The sequence below is a fragment of the Rhinolophus sinicus genome, linkage group LG07, assembly GCF_036562045.2.
Source record: "Rhinolophus sinicus isolate RSC01 linkage group LG07, ASM3656204v1, whole genome shotgun sequence".
NCBI classification, from domain to species: Eukaryota; Metazoa; Chordata; class Mammalia; order Chiroptera; family Rhinolophidae; genus Rhinolophus; species Rhinolophus sinicus.
Window position 1 is genome coordinate 96,879,358 of NC_133757.1, and position 20,456 is coordinate 96,899,813.

The 20,456-nt window shown below is 35.8% G+C and overlaps 2 protein-coding genes across 2 annotated transcripts in view; both read left to right on the plus strand.

The window, feature by feature from the left end:
- The window catches only part of ADAM29 (ADAM metallopeptidase domain 29), a 37,276-nt gene extending 33,982 nt beyond the window's left edge, over positions 1–3,294 (plus strand). Inside the window, exon 2 of the mRNA XM_019733078.2 lies at positions 158–3,294. Coding sequence (XP_019588637.2) covers positions 314–3,190 — 2,877 coding nt within the window. The 5' untranslated portion in view covers positions 158–313 and the 3' untranslated portion in view covers positions 3,191–3,294. The remainder of the gene's footprint in view (positions 1–157) is intronic.
- The window catches only part of LOC109448109 (disintegrin and metalloproteinase domain-containing protein 20), an 81,578-nt gene that overhangs the window by 34,013 nt on the left and 27,109 nt on the right, over positions 1–20,456 (plus strand). The window lies entirely within an intron of this gene.

Genomic DNA, 20,456 nt, shown 5'->3' on the forward strand with positions numbered 1-20,456 from the left:
ATGTGTATGTTTTTATGCCAGTATCATACTATTTTGATTACCACAGATTTGTAGTATAATTTGAAATCAGGGAGCATGATACCTCCAACTTTGTTCTTCTTTCTCAGGCCCTCTCATAACCACCTCATCCACATATTGCTTTTTGTTTTACTTATAGGGCTAATGCTCTAATGGTTCAACTTTGCCAGAAGACAGATACTTAATGATTAGCCCTGCACACTGACCAGCTCAGAATAAGCAGCCAGACCATCTGTGACTCCCAGCCCTGCTTCCTCCTTCTCTGGACTAATGATTCCATAATGGTGGCTTCATAATGACTATGACTGAAGCAGTGCTATACATACGAATCATGCTCCTGCTACACTGGCTTGGGGTGTTTCTGTCCTTTTCTGGACATACCCGGACTGAACACTCCCAATATCACAGTCCTCCAGAAGTGGTGATTCCCTTGAGGGTAACAGGCACTGGCATCGGCATGAAGCTTCCAGGCTGGCTCTCTTACGGTCTGCATTTTGGGGGTGAGAGACACATTATCCACATAAAGGTCAAGAAGCATTTGTTGTCCAGACACCTGCCAGTGTTCACCTACTCGGACCAGGGCGCTCTCCTTGAGGACCAGCCTTTTGTTCAGAATGACTGCTATTATCATGGTTATGTGGAAGGGGACCCAGAATCCCTGGTTGCCCTCAGTACCTGTTTTGGGGGCTTTCGAGGATTGTTACAGATAAATAGCATTGCTTACGAAATTAAACCCATGATTTTATCTACCAAATTTGAACATCTAGTATATAAAATGGATAGCAAGGAGACTCAACACCCAACCATGAAATCTGACTTTATGGAAGAAGAAATTGTAAGCCAATTTGAGTTTCAAGAGATTGGTAATTCTACTCTGAAGCAAAGTTCTTATGAGGGCTGGTGGGTCCATAGGTTCTATATTGAAATAGCAGTGGTGATTGACCATACTCTCTATCTTCATTGTGAAAAAAATATCTCAAGGTTGCAGGAAGACCTATATGTTATTGTAAATATAGTGGACTCCATTTATGAGGTGATGGATCTTAAAGTGTTATTGTTTGGTATGGAGGTGTGGACTCAAACAAACCACATTCAAGTAGATGATGCAAAGAGATCTCTGAGACTGTTTTGCGTTTGGAAAGCTAACAACCTTATTTCCCGCCTGCCACATGATACTGCGCATCTTTTTATACACAGGACAATAAGAGGATTAAGTGGTTTAGGTATGGTTAAAGGAATATGTAAATCACTCTATGGTTGTGGAATTGTGACTTTTGTAAACAAATCCTTGACCATTATTGGAATTGCATTTGCTCATCATATAGGTCATAATTTGGGTATGACTCATGACAGCGTAGTGTGTAGATGTGGAAGGTTTAAATGTATAATGCATCATGATAACCCACCAATAACTAAATTTAGCAATTGTAGTTATGCCTATTTTTGGGACTATTCAATAGTTACGGCACAATGTTTGCGCTACACTATACATGCAAAGGACATATTTACACGGCAGCGCTGTGGGAATGGTGTTGTCGAAGAGGATGAGGAGTGTGATTGTGGACCTTTACAGCATTGTGCAAAAGATGCCTGTTGTCTGTCAAACTGCACTCTGAGTTTTGGATCTAATTGTGCTTTTGGGCATTGTTGCAAGGACTGCAACTTCTTACCATCAGGGGAAGTGTGTAGAAAGGAGGTCAATGAATGTGATCTTCCAGAGTGGTGCAATGGAACATCCCATATGTGCCCAGATGATGTGTATGTGGAAGATGGAATTCCCTGTAATGACAGTGCCTACTGCTATGAAAAGAGATGCAATGACCGTACTGCACAATGTAGGCAGATTTTTGGCCAAAAGGCAAAGAGTGCAAATCACAGTTGCTACAAACAAATAAACACCCTAGGTGACCGTTTTGGTAACTGTGGTACCCAAAACTTTTCATATTTAAAATGTAATAGCTCGGATATCTTGTGCGGGAGAGTTCAGTGTGAGGACGTGGCTGAAATTCCCCTTCTGAGAGATCATTCTACTGTGCATTGGACTTACTACGACGGCATCAACTGCTGGAGTACTGACTACCACATTGGGATGACCATACCTGACATTGGTGAAGTGAAAGATGGCACAGAGTGTGGTGCAGAGCATCTCTGCATCCACAAGAAGTGTGTCCATATATCTGTCTTGGATAGTAATTGTTCACCTACGTTCTGTAACAGAAGGGGAATTTGCAACAATAAACATCACTGTCATTGCAACTATATGTGGGACCCTCCCAACTGCCTAATCAAAGGCCATGGAGGTAGTGTTGACAGTGGTCCACCCCCTAGGAGAAAAAAGATAAGCAAGATTTATCTGTTAATATTTTCACTTTTATGGTTGTTAATTTTACTATGTTGTCTTTTTTTTCTTTGTATGAAAAAAAGACCTAAGGAAAAAGAGCAAAAAGTTGAGCCTCAACCTCAAATGAAAATGGTTGAGACACAACAATCAAAAGAAAAACAAAGTATTCCGATTCAGCAAGAGAAAGCCGTACAAAATATTCCAATTCAGCAAGAGAAATCCCCTCAAAATATTCCGATTCAACAAGAGAAAGCCGTACAAAATATTCCGATTCAGCAAGAGAAATCCTCACAAAATATTCCGATTCAACAAGAGAAAGACGTACAAAATATTCCGTTTCAGCAAGAGAAATCCTCACAAAATATTCCGATTCAACAAGAGAAAGACGTACAAAATATTCCAATTCAACAAGGAATATCCTCACAAAATATTCCAATTCAACAAGGAAAAGCCTCACAAAATATTCCCATTCAACAAGGGAAATCCTCACAAAATATTCCCATCCAACAAGGAAAATCCTCACAAAATATTCCCGTCCAACAAAGGAAATCTTCACAAAATATTCCCATCCAGCAAAGGAAATCCTCACAAAATATTCCCATCCAACAAGGAAAATCCTCACAAAATATTCCTGTCCAACAAAGGAAATCCTCACAAAATATTCCCATCCAACAAGCGAAGTCCTCACAAAATATTCCCGTCCAACCAGGGAAATCCTCACAAAATATTCCTGTCCAACAAGGAAAATCCTCACAAAATATTCCTATTCAACAAAGGAAATCCTCACAAAATGTTCTGCCTCAACCTGCAAAACAAGGGCAAAAATTTTAATCAACCTAAAATGTCATTTTCCCAGAGTCAACTTGGGAAACAAAAGCAATCAGTACCAAAAAAAATGTATCCAAATAGGTATTCATTAAAAAAGGCAATTCCTAGTATGTTTCTACTTACTCTTCATTATTTTAAACAATTAGAGGGTTCATTTTTCCTAAAATTTGTTTCTTTAATTTTCTGGAAAAGGTGTGGCACATGGATGGTATACCAGTTTTCAAGTTACTGCTTCTCAGCTCCAAAGACCCTTACCGTTTTGTACTCTATGTTGGTAGACATTTCTGTTGTACCAGCCCCCTTCCTATAGGGATCTGCAATAGGGAGAATGAGTTGGGAGTTTGGAGCACTGGGAGATCTGTTTGCTTCCTGTATGCCAGTGCTATCTCAATAACAGATTTTACACTGGCAGTTATGCTTAGTTTCAATATCCTTTTTTTTTTTTTTTTTTTTTTTAATTCATTCACAGCCAACCTCATTGCCAACCTGAGAGATACCAGCATGGCTGTCTGACGTGTTACTTTCAGAGATCTGGGTCCCAGGTCTTTGCGCTTGCTACCAATATCCCAAATCTTCTACACCAGCTTAGCAGTACCTCCTGTCAGAGCTCTGAGACTCAGATCCATGGGACCAGCCCTACAGTCCTCTAGATTCATGTAACCCTCATCTCTTCCCTTTGTTCCTCAGTTCTGTGAATGGAATCACCCTCTTACACTTAATATTTCATGGTTATGAACCAGTTAGTAGCACAATGTCTCCTTTACCTTGGTTTGTTCTTCAATAGCTGTTCACCTGATTCTTTATATTTAATTCTATCCCTCTAAAATCACTAATGTGGTTTCTCTTTTTCTGACTGGTGACTGTTACAGTACTGATCTTGGTATATTTTTTTTAAAAAGCAGGAGTAGGAAGTATCAAGTTTTTATTTGTTTAAGGGCATTCCTTACCACTGCCCTTTACTATCTTGGGAAGTTTACTTAAATTTACATCAAGTTTCCAACAAAATTAGAAAAGACAGAATAACATTAGCAGTTATCTCTCAATTGCTGGGTTTCTTTGGTTATAAAATGTGATAAAGAAAATACTTCCAATTTTAGGTAGGTCTTGGTAGGCAAGTGATTTTTCTGAAAATAACTACAACTATGCAATGCCAAATAAAATTTTTTTAAATTTATATTTTCAAAGTATCAGAGAGCTGTGGAGGAAATGAAAATTTAAAGACTTAAAAATTACAGAAAAGGGAAAACAATTTGAATTGTTAGTGCTTATTTCCCCTGGAACAAAAATGGTTGTTCCCTGGAACATGATAATTCTGAATTTAAATTAAGGATCAAACTTGGCCCACCCAGTTAAAGTGCCTCTGTTAAACAAAGAGAAACCTGAAAACCTCTTAGTGTGTAGAAGAGATTAGATTGACAAATTATGTCACTATGCTAAAGGTCTGGGTGCTCCCTGCATGAAAGCCAAAACTCAAGGGACAAGATTGGTGGAAAGAAAAATACGTTTATTCAAAATGCCGGCATTCTGAGTGGATGGCTTTTGGACATTCGCCTCCCCCCCACCCCCACCTCCAGCATGGCCAAAACGGTTTTATAGGCAGATAAGGAGAGGTAGAACAAAGGAAAGGGGGAGTTGGTCACGCAATTCCTGGAAAAAGGCACTTCCCAGAGGCTGGTTTGTTTCAGGGATAGGAGTGGATCTTATGCAGATGTGAAAACTTCTTTAAGTCAGTGTCCTGGAGATTTCCTTGAAGAACCTGGGTCATGAGTCTGGTATGCATATGGTCTGGAGTAAACAGAACCACTGAAACTGGCATGCATGGTAAATGTATAGTAAACAGAATCATTAAGGTTTGGCGGGAGGGAAGAGAAGCAAAGAAAAGAAAAAAGCTTTCAAAAAGTCCCAAGCTAAACTACACTGTTAAATAGAATCACACTAGAGGTTTAAATCTCAAAATAGAAGACATGGTGTCACTGTAACAGACACATAAGGACATCAGATTCAAAATTAGTTTTCCCTACACCACATTTGCTGAATTTAGGGGAGATAGGTTAAAGCTTCTAAAGTCAGAAATATCTACAGTGTGTTGTACTTAGGAAGCAAAGACCTTGTCGAAAGCAACTTGCCTCAAAAATATGTACTGTCTTGCATTTAAACCATTTGTCTGATTTGGAGGAGTTTGGAATATAAGTTAGAGAATTGAGTTTTTCAGAATTTGAGTATCAGTACATAATCACCCATTGTTTTCAGAGCTGAGAAAATAGAGGGATATGGGCTCTCAAAATGAAGCCCATTATGATAGATAATTTTTTACTAAAACTACACTATTTCCTGACCAAACTCAATTCCTAATTGTACTGAAGTTATCAGTCACTCGCTCTATCAAACAGAGGAAAGATGGAAATTTCTCAAGTCAAGGGAAATTCTCTCCTGCACAACTATGGTCTTTACATATAACATCTGGCAAACAATAAAAAATTATTACAGATATCAAGAGGAAGAAATTATGGCCAATAATAAGAAAATACCACCAACAAAGGTAGTAAAAGAGAAGCTAGAAGCCATCTAAAAGATGATCCAGAAAGTGCAAAAGATGATACTGAACAAAAAAATCACTATGATTACTATTTTAGAAAAACTGGAAGAAAAGTGAACAAGCTAGTGAAAGAGGGTAGATTCTTTTCACCAGAAATTAACATCTATGCAGAGGTATGAAATATCTATTCTAGAGCTTAAAAATAAAATATATAAATTCAGGAAATCAGTGTGTTACTGGAGAACAGACCCTTCTTGGCATGGTGTCCAGATTCTTTGCGTCTTGAGCAAAGAATTGAATGAGACACAGAAATACAGTGTGAAAGAGAAGTTTATTAGACGTGAAAGTACACTCCAAAGAGATAGGAGCAGGCTGAGCACAAGGGAGTGGCTAGTGAATGGTTGGTGGTTTTATTTTATTTTCTCTACAATGGGCTACTCCTCTCCAGGTGTGGGGCCACTTGATTGGCACTTGTAATTGACAAGAGGCTATTATCTCATCATTTTAGACTGGGCATGTTCCTTCCCAGAATTCAGTCTGTTATAATAATATTAATGAACTTCCAGGCATATGCATGATATTATAATGGTGGTATAATAAGACTAACGTGAGACGAAGGGCATTGTAGCCTTTACTGTGCAGGTGTGAGAGACCAGTCTAATTTAGTTAGGTAGTTTGTGTCCTCTAGTGTCTTCATAGTGGTTAATGGTTATGGTAGATAAAGGGAAAATGTGGGCATAGAGGGGAGATTTCTGGGAGGTCTCTGGGCAGTCACTATCCACAGGCCTTGTCAAACGTGCAGTAATGTTTGGAAACCCAATTCCTGCCTCTAACTGCCTGCCTTATTTCCACCTAAAAGGCATGATCCCCATACATCTCTATGGGAAGTTGAGGGACTAGAGGTCTCTTCTGTATCTGCTTCCTGCTGTATGTGGTTGTTGTCCCTGCCTATAAGGGATTCACAGAACTCTCACCTTATCTGATCTTAAATGAGAGGAAGGGGTCTTGAGATCTGCCTGGAAGACTGTGTTGACCTCTTTGGTCGGGATGTACTGGAAGCCTTGCTGGGGCACATTTGTATCCCAATGGCCCCTAGATGAGGAGAGATAGATTTTGGTTAATAGATTTAAAAGCGCTGGCCTAAGAAGCAGGACTCAAAGCTATTGCTGCAGGGTAAAAGTCCATTTAGCTTCATGAGGCCTATAACTTTTTCCTCTGGTTTTAACTAGTTATTCAGGTGGTATTGTTTACCCAGGAGTTAGGCCCAGGATGGCGTGGAAAGAACACTGGGCCACAATGATTACAATCCACAAGCTTCTGGGTAATTATCTGAAGCAGGGGGTGAGAGACATTCTGTGATTCAGGCTAAGGACAATCTTTAGTTTAAGATTAAGAAACTGATTTAAAAAGCGATTAAGACCAGGAACTAGGAAGCTAAAAACTAGGAAAAAGGAGACTTACAATTCCTATAGTGAGGGGGCTTTCCTGTATCAAGTGAACAATTTGAATTATAGACTGCATTGTGCAATTAATTGGATTAGCTAATTAGAAGAAAAGGCAGTGAAACTACCAATTATTGACAACATTTAAAAAGCATTAAAAATACGATAAGTGGATTAGACAGCATAAATTGGTAACTACAATATTGCCACAGGGATATGAAAGACAGTTTGGGGAATATAATCAATAATGTTGTAAAGATTTTGTAGGATATCAGATGGGACCATATCTTATTAGGGAGACCATTTCATGCATGGTGTGGATGCTTGACCACTGCTCTGTACACCTGAAGCTGAAGTTGAGTAAAACTGTGTGTCAACTATAATTTAATATATATAGTCACAGGATATGGAGTACAGCATAGGGAATAGAGTCAATGGAACTGTAATAGATATATACGATGTCAGAGGAACAATAGATTGGGGGAGGAGGGTTATCACTTTGTGAGGGGTGAAATGTCTAACTATTGCATTGTTTTGTACACCTGAAACTAATTTTAAAAAAAGGAAAAACAAACAAACAAAAAAATACAATAAGTGACTGTGGAACATATCAATAAACCTAAAATCATTAATATAGAGACCCAGTAGAGGAGGAGAGAGAGAATTAAATAGAAGTAATAAAAAACATATAATGGCTGAGAATTTCCCCACAGTGTGTAAACATATTATTCCACTGCTTCAAATAATTAATTGAATTTTAAACAGGATAAACTCACAGACATACACTTAGTAATATCATAATAAAACTATTGAAAACCAGAGACACTGCAAAATCTTAAGAGCAGCCAGAGATAAAATATCCATATCTTAAAAAGAATGATATTAGATAAATGGCTAGATGGCTGACCTCAATAAAATAATTGAATGCAGACAACAATGGAATAACACATTTACTTGATTAATATAATTGCAAAATTAGAATTCTTTAGTTTTTCAAAATTAACTTCAAGAATGAAGACGAATAAAACTTTCCTTGGGCAAAAACATCATTGCCAGGTAGGTCAGCACTCAAAGAAATACTAATGTTTCTTTTTCAATCAGGAGAAACATTTTATCAAAAAGAACAATGAATGTTCAGATGGGTATGAAGTACAAGATACAGTCAATATGTGGGTAAAATAATTAAAATTAACAGTACAAAACAACACTAATAGTGTCTTATGGATTATAAATACATGCAGAACAAAATGCAAACATTTATTACAAAAGCTGGGAGGCATGAAAATACAGTTATTATAATATGTCTAAGTTTCTAGCAGTATTGGGAAGAGGTAAATTAATGATATGGATTATACTATATGATGTTGAGTATGCATGTTGCAGTCTCTAGAGTAATCATTACAATAATAATGATTATGTAAATATAAGAAATTGATTGAAGGGGAAAAGCCATAATAAATGGTATTTGATTACGACAAATATAGTCAAGTGAGGAAGAAAACAAACATAATGCAGACATGTGAAAATTGGGGGGAAAATGGGCTGTGGTAGATATAAGGCCTATGTAAAATGGATTACATTGAGCAAGTGAAAGATTGAGATATTTCAGTGAATAAAGTATAAAATCTAGCATCGTGCTATTTATTATAAACACAATTTTAAAATGAAGACATAGAGAGTGTAAAAACTTGAAAAAGAATTTTTTCATGTGCATATTAACCAAATTAAATCAGTGTAATTGTTTTAATATCTGATAATGAACTTTAAGGCATGAAGCATTACTGCAAATAATGAGGAATATTTTGTAATGATAAAAGACAAATCATCAGGAAGAAATGAACATCCTAAATGTGCAGGCATTCACTAAGGTAACTTCAAATACATAGCGAACAATACGAAAATAGAAAACTCCACAATCACCAAGAGGGTGACTTTTAACCCACTTCTCTTAATAGTAATAGGAAGAGTAGACAATAAGTCCTGCACGATGAGATTTTCAGTACATAATTAAGAAACTTGATCTAATAGATATATAAAGAGAGAGAATACTAACCCCAAAAGTGACAAAATTCACTTTGGTTCATCTCATAGGGACTGTTACCAAAGTCCACCTTATGGTGGACCAGAAGACAATCCCCCTAAAACTAGATGATTTTAATCAAAAGTATATTCTCTAAATCCTATATAATTAAGCCAATAACATTAAAGGTAACTAGAAAAACTCCAGTTGCCTGGTATGATTCTGACTCTGCTACTACTTCTGATCATCAACTAAGATTCTACACCCAATTCCAGTGTGTCGGGGTGGTTTCCCACACCACCAAGCAATTTTCGTAGACTAGCTGAGGTCCTACAATTCAACACTACCTACCTGGAGATAGCATCAAATCCCACAGGTTAAGGGCTCAGCTCTGCAAGACTGTCCCCTCACTTCAAATGCCAACCACAAGTCCAATTTGTCACATGTGCTTCTGACTGACCAGCTATAGATCAGAAGTTCCAATGACCCCTTTGGTTTGAATAATTTGCTAGAGCAGCTCACAGAACTTAGAGATGTACGTACATGTATTACTAAATGTTAGCTAAAACATTGTTTTAAGGGAAACACTGGTTATAAGTACACTGGTTATAGGTTATAGTCATATCTACCTATGGTTGAAAAAAAAAAGGAAAAGCCTGAAGATGCGTTGATTTAACTTTTCGTGTCAAGAAATTAGAGGGGAAAAAAACACATTAGATCTAAGTCAATCAGAGAGAGTCATAATAAAACAAGGAGAAGGACTCAATGAAATTAGAACAAATGCACAATGGAGGAAATCAGCAAGGAGAAAATATGATTCATTGAAAGAACTTTTAAAATATAAAACCCTAACATGACTTATGGAGAAAATAAAAGAAAGAAAACACAGGTTACCATGAACAAATGGAAGGAAATATCACAAAAGAGCTGTTGATGGAAAGCATCCAGCCAAAGAAAACGTTTATAAAAGTTTATTTGAACCAAACTGATGCCAGGAAGCAGTTTTAAAAGACTGAGAAAATGCTCCACAAAATGGTGGTTTGCAGCTTATTTAATACATAGAATCACAGGAAGAGGCTTACATGACATCTATTGGTGACAGATTAAGGGGCTGGGAGAAAGCAAAGTGGGGAAATCTCTGGATTGGATAAAAGTAAATTGGAGAGACAGGTACTTCTTTTATGTAGGTGGGTACAGCATAGTTAATAGTTCACTTTTTACAGCACAGAGATGGTAACGAGGGACAAGAATAACAATGAAGGATTCTGTAGTTCCCTGCTCTGGTTAGGAAAAAGGGATTACTGACATTGCAAGGATGTTATCTTAGGTGCAGAAAGACAATAGACAGGCTCACTTAAGGTAAAGATTGACATTATCAAGGAAGCTTCAGAGTAAAGATGTGACTTCCCTCCTTAGCCCACCTTAGTTAGGCAATTTTATGTTCACACCATCCTGTGTGGTTATTTTCAGTCTCCTGAGCTTGTCGTGTTTAACATGTGGCCCCTTTTTCATCCACAGAGCATTTATAATGAAAAACATGTGAAAAGCTTTTTACCAAAAATTTGATAATTTGGATAAATAAACACGTTTATTAAACAATGCAAATTATCAAGCCAACATTAGAAATAAATATTAAATAGATTGAATCAGTGTTACAAAAAAATCGGCCAGTCTCAGATTACTTTTTCAGTAAAATCTTCCCAAAATATAAGAAATACATACCATTAATTTGACAAGAACTTTAACTGAGAGGAAGAAAGGAAGGAATAGGTTAATACTCTTTGAGCCTTGGGGCACCTTAATTCTCAAACCTGACAAAGGTATTACATATCAAAATATTTGCAAACCAGTTTTTTGAGAGTAGATATAATATTCTTAAAATGTTTATAAAGCAAATAAATTTCAGCATTTTAAAAAAATAATAGTGTATCATCATGATCAAATGGTTTATGTTTTAGGTATTTCTAATGATCAGCAGACCAATCTCTGTAATTCACAGATTACCTGAGAAAACTAGATCTCAGTAGATGCAAAAAAATATTCTATCAAAGTTATCTCAAAGTTAACTCATTTATAAAATCTCTGAGCCTGCAAGAAATTGAGGAGATGTTTGACTCTATCTAGAAAAAAAAGAAGACCCAAAAATACTCACAGGAAACACCATATATAATGGCAAATTATGACATTTTCTACGGAAATTGATGAAGACAGAGAGATGGCACTCCTTCACCACTTCTTCTGAACATGTTACTGGGATGTGCTAGACAGAATAATATGAAAAATAAAAGACATAAAATGGTATAAGGATGAGAACAGAAGAAATAAAACTGTTGTATTCACAGGTGGCATTATATTATACTTAGAAAATAAAATTATTGGAATTATTAAATTAATGGAGCAAGGTTTCTGATGATAAGGTTAGTATTCTGTGCTCGATTTCTAACTACCACCAACAAGCAGGTAGAAATGAAATTGAAAATTAATTTCATTTATATTAGTATCAAACATAGCATTTCACAATATATGCATATATCAACTCACTATGTCATATACCTGACACTAATATAATGTTATATATCAATTATATCTTAATTTAAAAAAGAAAAAAACCTGCAGAGACTTTGCCAACAGTATAAATTGGTGGGTAAACTTAGGTCTGCAAGGACCCCAATCACAAACATAAAGGACATAGGCCTATATCCCACCCTTAAGATTGCCAAGAAATCAGTAGCAGAGGAAATACTTCTGGTTAAATAAAGAGATTTCACTAAGTCTTGCGTATCCTCATGGTACTTGGATTCCTGGGCCCTACTGAACTTAAATTTAAAGGCAAACCAGAATATTCTGATACAATGGTCATCCCCTTCTATCTAAAACTGTGATAAATTCAGAGTTCAGTCTTTTGCAGGAGGACAGGAGTTGAGCTAACTGCAGATAAACTCAATCTAATTAAAGCTGTAGTCCAACACCAGCTCAACCCAATTTGTGAAGGAATCGGAATGCTCAGTTCCTCATTTAAATTTCCGTTGTTCTTTTTTTCACAATATCCAAAATAAAATTAAAAATTAATGGACATAATGCAGGAAATATAGCCCATAATGAAAAACAGCCAATAGAAGCTGACACATAGGTTAACCAGATATTGGAATTATTAGATAAGGATTTTAAAGTAACTAGTACATGATTCATGCATAGGTAACAAAGAAGCAGCAGTACGATTGCTTTATAGTAGCCTAGATGTAATCAATATGACTGCTTCATAATGAAATCTCCAAAAAATTTTTCAATATATTTATTGAAAAGAAATCTCTATACAAGTGGGCCCACACAGTTCAAACCCTTGTTGTTCAAGGGTCAACTGATCCAGCTGGACAAATATTTTAGGTGACAGTCATTCACTGGAAAATGTGAAGCTTACAATTATTGGTAAACAGTCAAGTTATTATGTTCCAAGTGCCTATTCTGTGTGTGATGCCACCGATTACAGTGTGTACAGGGAAACTCTTTGAAGTAGGTGAGATTCTGAGTACAATCTTAGCTACTAGATTAGTAGACCTGGATGTTACGATCCACAGTGCACCATCCAGGCCTAGCTTTGTCACTTGGATATTGAGGTACAGCGGTTCTGTGAACAGCCCGGACTGCAGGGCTCAGCACCAGTAACGTGTTTCCTCAGCCCATACAACCAAACCCAAATAAACGGATAAAATAAATGTCTGAAATATTTTCAATCTATTAAATAAAATTTAACATTCTAAAAGGAAAAAAATAAAATAACTATTATAAATTTGTTTTTTAAAAATATACAGGAAAAGGTAAAGAGAATCTCAGGAGAAAAATAGAAACCCTACAATATGGATATTTTAGAACTGAAAAATACAGTATGATTTCAAAATTTGTTGGATGAGATTTATAACAAATTGGGCACTAGAAAATAAAGTATTAATATAGTCAATGGTACTGTAATAGCTGTGTACTATGTCAGAGGGGTAGTAAACTTGGGGTGGTTATCACTTTGTGAGGGGTGTAAATGTCAAAATTTATTAATTAAAAAAAATCTGGGACAGAAAAACAAGAAAACAAAGTATCAGTGAACTTGAAGATAGATTGATAAGAATTATCCACCTTAAAACACAGGAAGAACAAAAATAATTGGGGAAAAAATGGGCAGGGCATTAGTGACTTGTGGACAATATCAAGCAAGCTGACATGCATGTATTTTCGAAGGCTCAGAAAGAGAAAAGAGAAGATGTGATAGAAAAAATATTTTAAAAATTAATGGTCAAAAATATTTCCAAATTTAATTTAAAGTATTAAGCCACAGACCTAAGAAGCTCAGCAAACTTGAAGCAGGATAAATGAAAATCATATGCATGTATATTATATTCAAACTATTGAAAATCAAAGATAAAGAAGTGAGATATGAAGAATGAGTAGGAGTTAGGCAAGGGTGATCAGGGAGCTAGGGAGATTGTTCCAGGCAGAATGGACATGTTTAAAGGCCCATGACAAGTAGTTCCAGAAATTGAAAGAAATTCTTTGGAGTTAAATAGAAAGTTGGAATAGTGAGAGGGGAAGTTAGAGAAGTGAGCAAGAGCCATAGAGAGAGCCTTGTGAGCACATTCAACTGAGGAAAATGGGAAACAAAGTCATATCCTGGGGATTATAACCAGATTTGTCTTTGTAAAAACTCACTACGGCTACAATATGCAAAATAGATTAGAGGGACAGAAGATGGAGAGAGGAGAAGGTTATTGAAGTAACCCAGGCATAAGAGAATGTGGGGCAGAACTTGAGATGTGGCAGTAAGATGGAGAGTTACGGATAAATATGTAAGAGCTATTTAGGAGCTAGAAGACATAGTACCTGATGGATGTTTAGATATAATGCAGAATGGAGTATAGGGTGAACAGTGTAACTTTTCCAGATTTGCCTACATATCCACATGCCGCTCTCACTGCCTTGTGCCAAACAGAATAATTGTCTTCATATACAATTATGGTCATGACTCCCCTGCCTAAAGCTCTTCAGTGGCTCCCATCATGCCTCTGCTTGGGAAAAACAAACATATCAAATACCTAGGAATAAAATGAATAAAATATGTACAAGATTTCTTCACTGACCAGTACAAAATATTGCTAAGAGAAATTAAACAAAGCACAATTAAATAAGGTATTACCATATACATTGAGTGAAAGAACAAATTTTGTAAAAGTGTCCATTATGTCTGATATCTAGATTAATGTATAAATTAAATATAATCCTAATAAAATCTTAACCATAAGGGGTTACTTTATTATTTTTAAATTTGAGAAGGTAAATCTAAAGCTAACATGAAAACTCTGCGTGTGGAAAAAAAAAATCGTAGTATCTTGAAGAAAAACAACATAGCAAGTGGAGTTGCACTACCAGATAGCTACACCTATTATGAAAGTAGATAATGTGATGCTGACCAATAAAATAAAATAGGTAAGTGATTATACATGCAGACCCAGGGGGAAACCCCAAGACTGAAATTCTACCTCCATAAGCAGAGAGCAGGGAAAGACTGAAGAAAGAGGCTAGCTATTCTAGTCTGGTAACTAATGAAATTTAGGAAGGGAAACTTACATACAAGGCATGTCTTGGGCAGCTGCAAGACAAAATGGATCCCTGAGCCATTTGGCAGGTGCAGGTGCTAAAGAATTATATAGGATAAAGGGGACGGGGCAGGGGAAGTAGTCATAGGTACTAGTACATGAATGCTACCAGGTATGGGAAATTACTTTGCATGTTTGTCCATGTCAGGACCACAACCTGTTCCAGGAACCATCACATAGCAGGACGCAAGGGAGGGGTGCTGATTGATGTCAGAATAACATCAGTTATAATCAGACAGTCTGTAGGTCTAGGTCCAATCTAATGACTTCCTGTTGATTTTTGAAAGTTTTACATACATTAAGGTTTACTCTTTGTGCCGTAAAGTTCCTATCAACGCATAGTGTCACAGACACACCATTACAGTATCATATCAAATAGTTTTACAATACAAAAAAATTCACTATGCTTTACCTATTTATCATTTCCACTCTCCTCATACTCTGGCAACCATTATTCTGTTTTCCATCTTTGTAGTTTTGACTTTTCCAAAATATCATATAAATGAAACCATGTAGTACCTAGCCTTTTCAGACTGGCCTCTCTCAGTTTGCATTGTGCATTTGAGATTTTTCCTTACGTATGTATGAATTATCAATTTATTCCTTTAATCACTGAAAAGTATAGCATTGTATGGATATACCAGAGTTTAAGTACTCACCTACGGAAAGACGTGTTTGTTGCCTTCAGGTTTAGAGATTATTACTAAAGCAGATACAAATATTTTTATGCAGTTTTGTGTAAACATAGGTTTTCTTTTTTATTATTTATAATTCCAATTTATTCCATCAGAAATGCCTTAATTTTTTTAATTAAAATTATTGAGGTGACAATGGTTAAGTGAAATTACATTGGTTTCAAGTGCACAATTCTGTAATACATCATCTATATATCACATTGTGTGTTCACCACCCAGAGTCAGTTCTCCTTTCATCACCATATATTTGACCCCCTTTACTCTCATCTACCACCACCAGCCCTTCTGATAACCACTAAACTATTGCCTGTGTCCATGAATTTTTGTTTGTTTGTCTTGTTCTTTTGTGGCTTTCAGTTTTATATCCCACATATCAGTAAAATCATATGGTTCTCAACTTTTTCTGTCTGGCTTATTTTGCTTAGCATAATAATCTCAAGATCCATCCATGCTGTTACAAATGGCAGTATTTCACCTTTTCTTATGGCAGAGTAGTATTCCGTTGTGTATATATACCACATCTTCTCTATCCAAACATCTGTCGAAGAACACTTTGGTTGTTTCCATATCTTGGCCACCATAAATAAAGCTGCAATGAACATCAGAACACATACATATTTACAGACAAATGTTTTCAGATTTTTGGGTAGATACCCAGGAGAGGCATTGCTGGGTCATATGGCAATTTTATTCTTAATTTTTTGAGGAACTTCCACACTGCCTTCCTTAGCAGCTGCACTAATCTGCATTCCCACCAACAGTGCATGACATAGGTTTTCAATTCAGTTGGATGCTGCTGGATCACACAGAAAGACTATATTTAGCTTTAAGAAACTACCAAACTGTCTTTGTAAATGGCTGCTCTGTTTTGTACTCACACCAGCAATGAATGAGAGTTTTTAATGCTCTACATCCTCTGCAGAAGTTGGTATTAATAATTTGGGGGATTTTAGCCATCTTAATAGATGTGCAGTGGTTTCTCATTGTTGTGTTATTGTTTTTGTTTTGTTTTGTTGTTGCAAAGATAGTGCAGAGACTTCCCATTTGCCCCTGTAGTGAGTTAAATAGCAGCCCCACATAACAGGCCTAGCCTCAGTAACTGTGAAGGAAGCCTTATTTGGAAACAGGGTCTTTGCAGATGTAATTAAGTTAAGAATCTCGAGAGGAGATGATCTTAGATGTAGGGTGCGCTTACAATCCTATGATAAGTGTCCTTATAAGAGACAGAGGATCAGGCCATGTAAGCTTAATGGGCAGCTACAAACCAAGATAGACCAAAGATGGCCACAAGGCACTGGAAGCTGGGACAGAAGTGTGCAATGGATTGTTCCTCAGAGCCTCCAGAAGGAACAAACCCTATTGACATCTTGATTTCTGTCTTTTGGCTTCCAGAACTTTGAGAAATAAGCTCCTGATATTTTAAGTTTGAGGTAACTTTTTTATGGCAGCCCTAAGAAACCAATGCAACCCTTCTCCCAGTTTCCTCTGCTTGCATCTTACATTACATTTGTCAAAACTAAAAAAACAACTCTTACTACTAACTAAACTCTAGTCTTTGTTTGGATTTCCTTAGTTTTTACACTAACATTCTTTTTCTATTCCAGGTTCCAGTCTAGGGTACCACATTATATTTAGTTATCATATCTCATTAGTCATCACTGATATGTGACTATTTCATAGTCTTTGTTTGTTATGGCTTTGACAGTTTTGAGGAGTACTGGTCAGTAATTTTGTAGAATATTTTTCTGATGTTTCTGATGTCTCATAATTAGACTGGAGTCATGGATTTTTAGAAAGAGTACTAAAGAGATGAAATAACTTTTTAATTACATCATATCAGGGTATACAGGAGAGCAATGTGGCGTCAACAGTGAGATTAATGTTGATCACTTGGTTAAGGTGGCACTTACCAGATTTCTTTGCTGTAAAGTTACTATTTTTCTCCTTTCCATCTTCTGTTATTTGGAAGCGAGCAATGAATTCCAGCTTACGTTCAAGGGAAGAGGAATATTTACATATAGGTTTTGGAATGTTTTTGTAAGGAACATTTATCTCTTTTCTCTCATTTGTTTATTCAATCATTTATTCATATCTGTGTAGACTGATGCCCCATGAATTTGTAACTTTTCCTGCTTCATTTCCCATTCCAAGTAAAATCTACCTCTGCTCTATTTTTTCCCAAGCCCTATTCTCTCTCTTGTATGTATCAAATATTAATTAAGAGCCAGACACTATCTGTATCTTAAGGATAATATGATAAATAATTTATCATTCACTTTCTCCAGAAGGTCACAGCCTAGAATGTTCTACCGTGTGCCATTTACCTTGCTAGGTCCTGATGATGTAAAGTTACTTTAGACACCCAAAAGACTACTACTTGATAACTTCTCCTTCTCCTTTCTTTCCTCTTCCTCCTCCTGCTCTCCCCTTATTCTTCCTTGCTCCTTTGATACTCTAACTTTTATTTAACAACATGTAGTAGATCTCTTTTTTCATATCATATGTACAACATAATGACTCAATATTTGCATATATTGTGAAATGATCACCATAAGTCTAGTTAACATCTGTCACAATAGACAGTTATAATTTTTTTCCTTGTGATTGTGATGAGAACTTTTAAGATTTACTCTCTTAGCAACTTTTAAGGATGCAATATGGTATTATTAACTATAGTCACCATGCTGTACATTATATCCCCATAAATTATTTATTTTATAACTGGTAATTTGTGCCTTTTGACCCCCTTCACCCATGTTTCCTGAACCCCACTCTGGCAACCACCAATCTGTTCTCTGCATATATAAGCTTTTTTTTAGATTTCGTCTAGAAGTGAGATCATATGGATGGCATATGTGTTTTATTTCACTTAGTATTATATATATATAACACCAAAAAAATATGGAACATTATTCAGCCATTAAAAAGAATAAAATCATCATTTTAATTTGTATTTTTAGTAACAAACAGAACGTGCATTTTTCACATACTTATTTGTATCTTCTTTGGTAAACTGTCTGATTACACCTTTGTTTCTTTTTTTAATTGAGTAGGTTTTTTCTTATTGCTGAGTTTTAAAAGTAGTTTGTATATGTTTGATATGTCTTTTAACAAATAGGAAATCTATGTGTCTTTTCAAATTTTGAATCTTGTATTTTCATTCTCTTAATATATTTCTTGAAGTTTTCAATTTAAGTAAAGTTCAATTATTAATGTTTCATTTATAGATGGTAATTTTGATGTATCTGATCATCATCAAATCCATGCACACAGATTTTTTTCCCAATGTTTTCATCTATAAGTGTTATAATTTTTTATTTTACTTGAGATTCCTGAGTCATATGGAGATAATACTTGCATAAGGTGAGGTGTTTGTCTATATCTGTAGATATTGCATATAAGACGCCTAAATGTTCCAGTACTATTTTTGACCATTTTTTCTTTTTTCATCAAATGCTATAAGGGATGAAAACCCTCTTAAGTTCCCTACGTGGGCCTGAATATTAAACTGACAAAAACAGATTAACAGGATAAAAGCATACAAATTTATTAAATTTTTACACATACATGGGAACTTTCACAAGGGAATGAAGACTCAAAGTACTAACCAGAGTTACCTTTTAGACAATAAATTTGTGATGAATTGACAAGACAAAGGGATTTGAGCTAGAATGGTGAAGAAGTAACTAGAAGATTAGGGTTAGTTTAACAGGTCATCCCCAAATTCCCTGTCTCTGGTAATAAGAATGTTTTCCCTCCTGTTGAGACAAGGAGGGTATTTTTCACATGGGAGATTTATCTCCTACTTTCAGGAGGACAAAGAAAGATCAGATTGATTTCCCTGTACCAACTGTCTCTTAAGTGTGTTTCATTCAAAATAATCAATATGCCAAAATGGCATACTTTGGGGTGAATATACTGCTACCATTCAATGTCATGTTGACTTAGTCAAAATCATTTGATATATTTCAGTGGATATATGCGTATTTCTGTTTCTGATGTCTCTATTCTGTTCCATCGATCGATGTGTCTACTCCTTCACCAGATTACTCTGTCTTTGACTAAGGTAGTTTTACATTAAGTCTTAAAATTGGGTAATGTGAGTCCCCACTGAATTTGATATTTAAAATATAATACCACTTGCATTAGCACTCCAAAAATGAAATCATTATGCATAAATCTAATAGAATATGTGCACCATCTTTTAAGCTAACGTAAAACGTGAGGAAAAACGTAATAAGTAATCAATTATCGTGATGAAAAGAAAGTCACTTATTTAACTAACATTGACCAAACAAATCCATTTTCTGTTTAGGACTACAACATATAAAAAATTTCTAGGATTTGAAATTTTTCATAATAAATATCAATATTTCCTTACATTCATCTCTCCTGCCTTAATAACAAGATAATCAAATGTCACTATCCAGCCATTAAATTAAGCCAAAGAGATTCTGATGGTTTGAATTGTGTCCCCTAAAATTCATGTTTTGAAATATAACTTCCAATACTTCAGAAAATGTACTTATTTGGGAATAGAGTCATTACAGAGGTAATTAGGTAGGATAAGGTAATACTGGAATAGGGTGGACCTCAAATTCAATATGACTGGTGTCCTAATTAAAGAGACAAATTTGAACAGAAGAGCATCATGCAAAAATTGAATTACACTTCCACAAGGCAAAGAACTAACAGAATTGAAGACTATAATAGATCCTTCCCTAGAGCCTTCAGAGAGAGCCAAGCCTTGCAAACCCTGACATTGGAATTCTATCTTCCAGAGTTGTCAGGCAACACATTTTTGTTAAATCACTCACTTTGCGGTACTTTGCTACAGCAGCCCTAGAAAACTAATAGAGAAATGAACCCAGTCACAGTTCAAATTTTGTCTTTTGGAAATTATTTGTGATTAAACCTGGAAAGAAAGTGAAAAATTC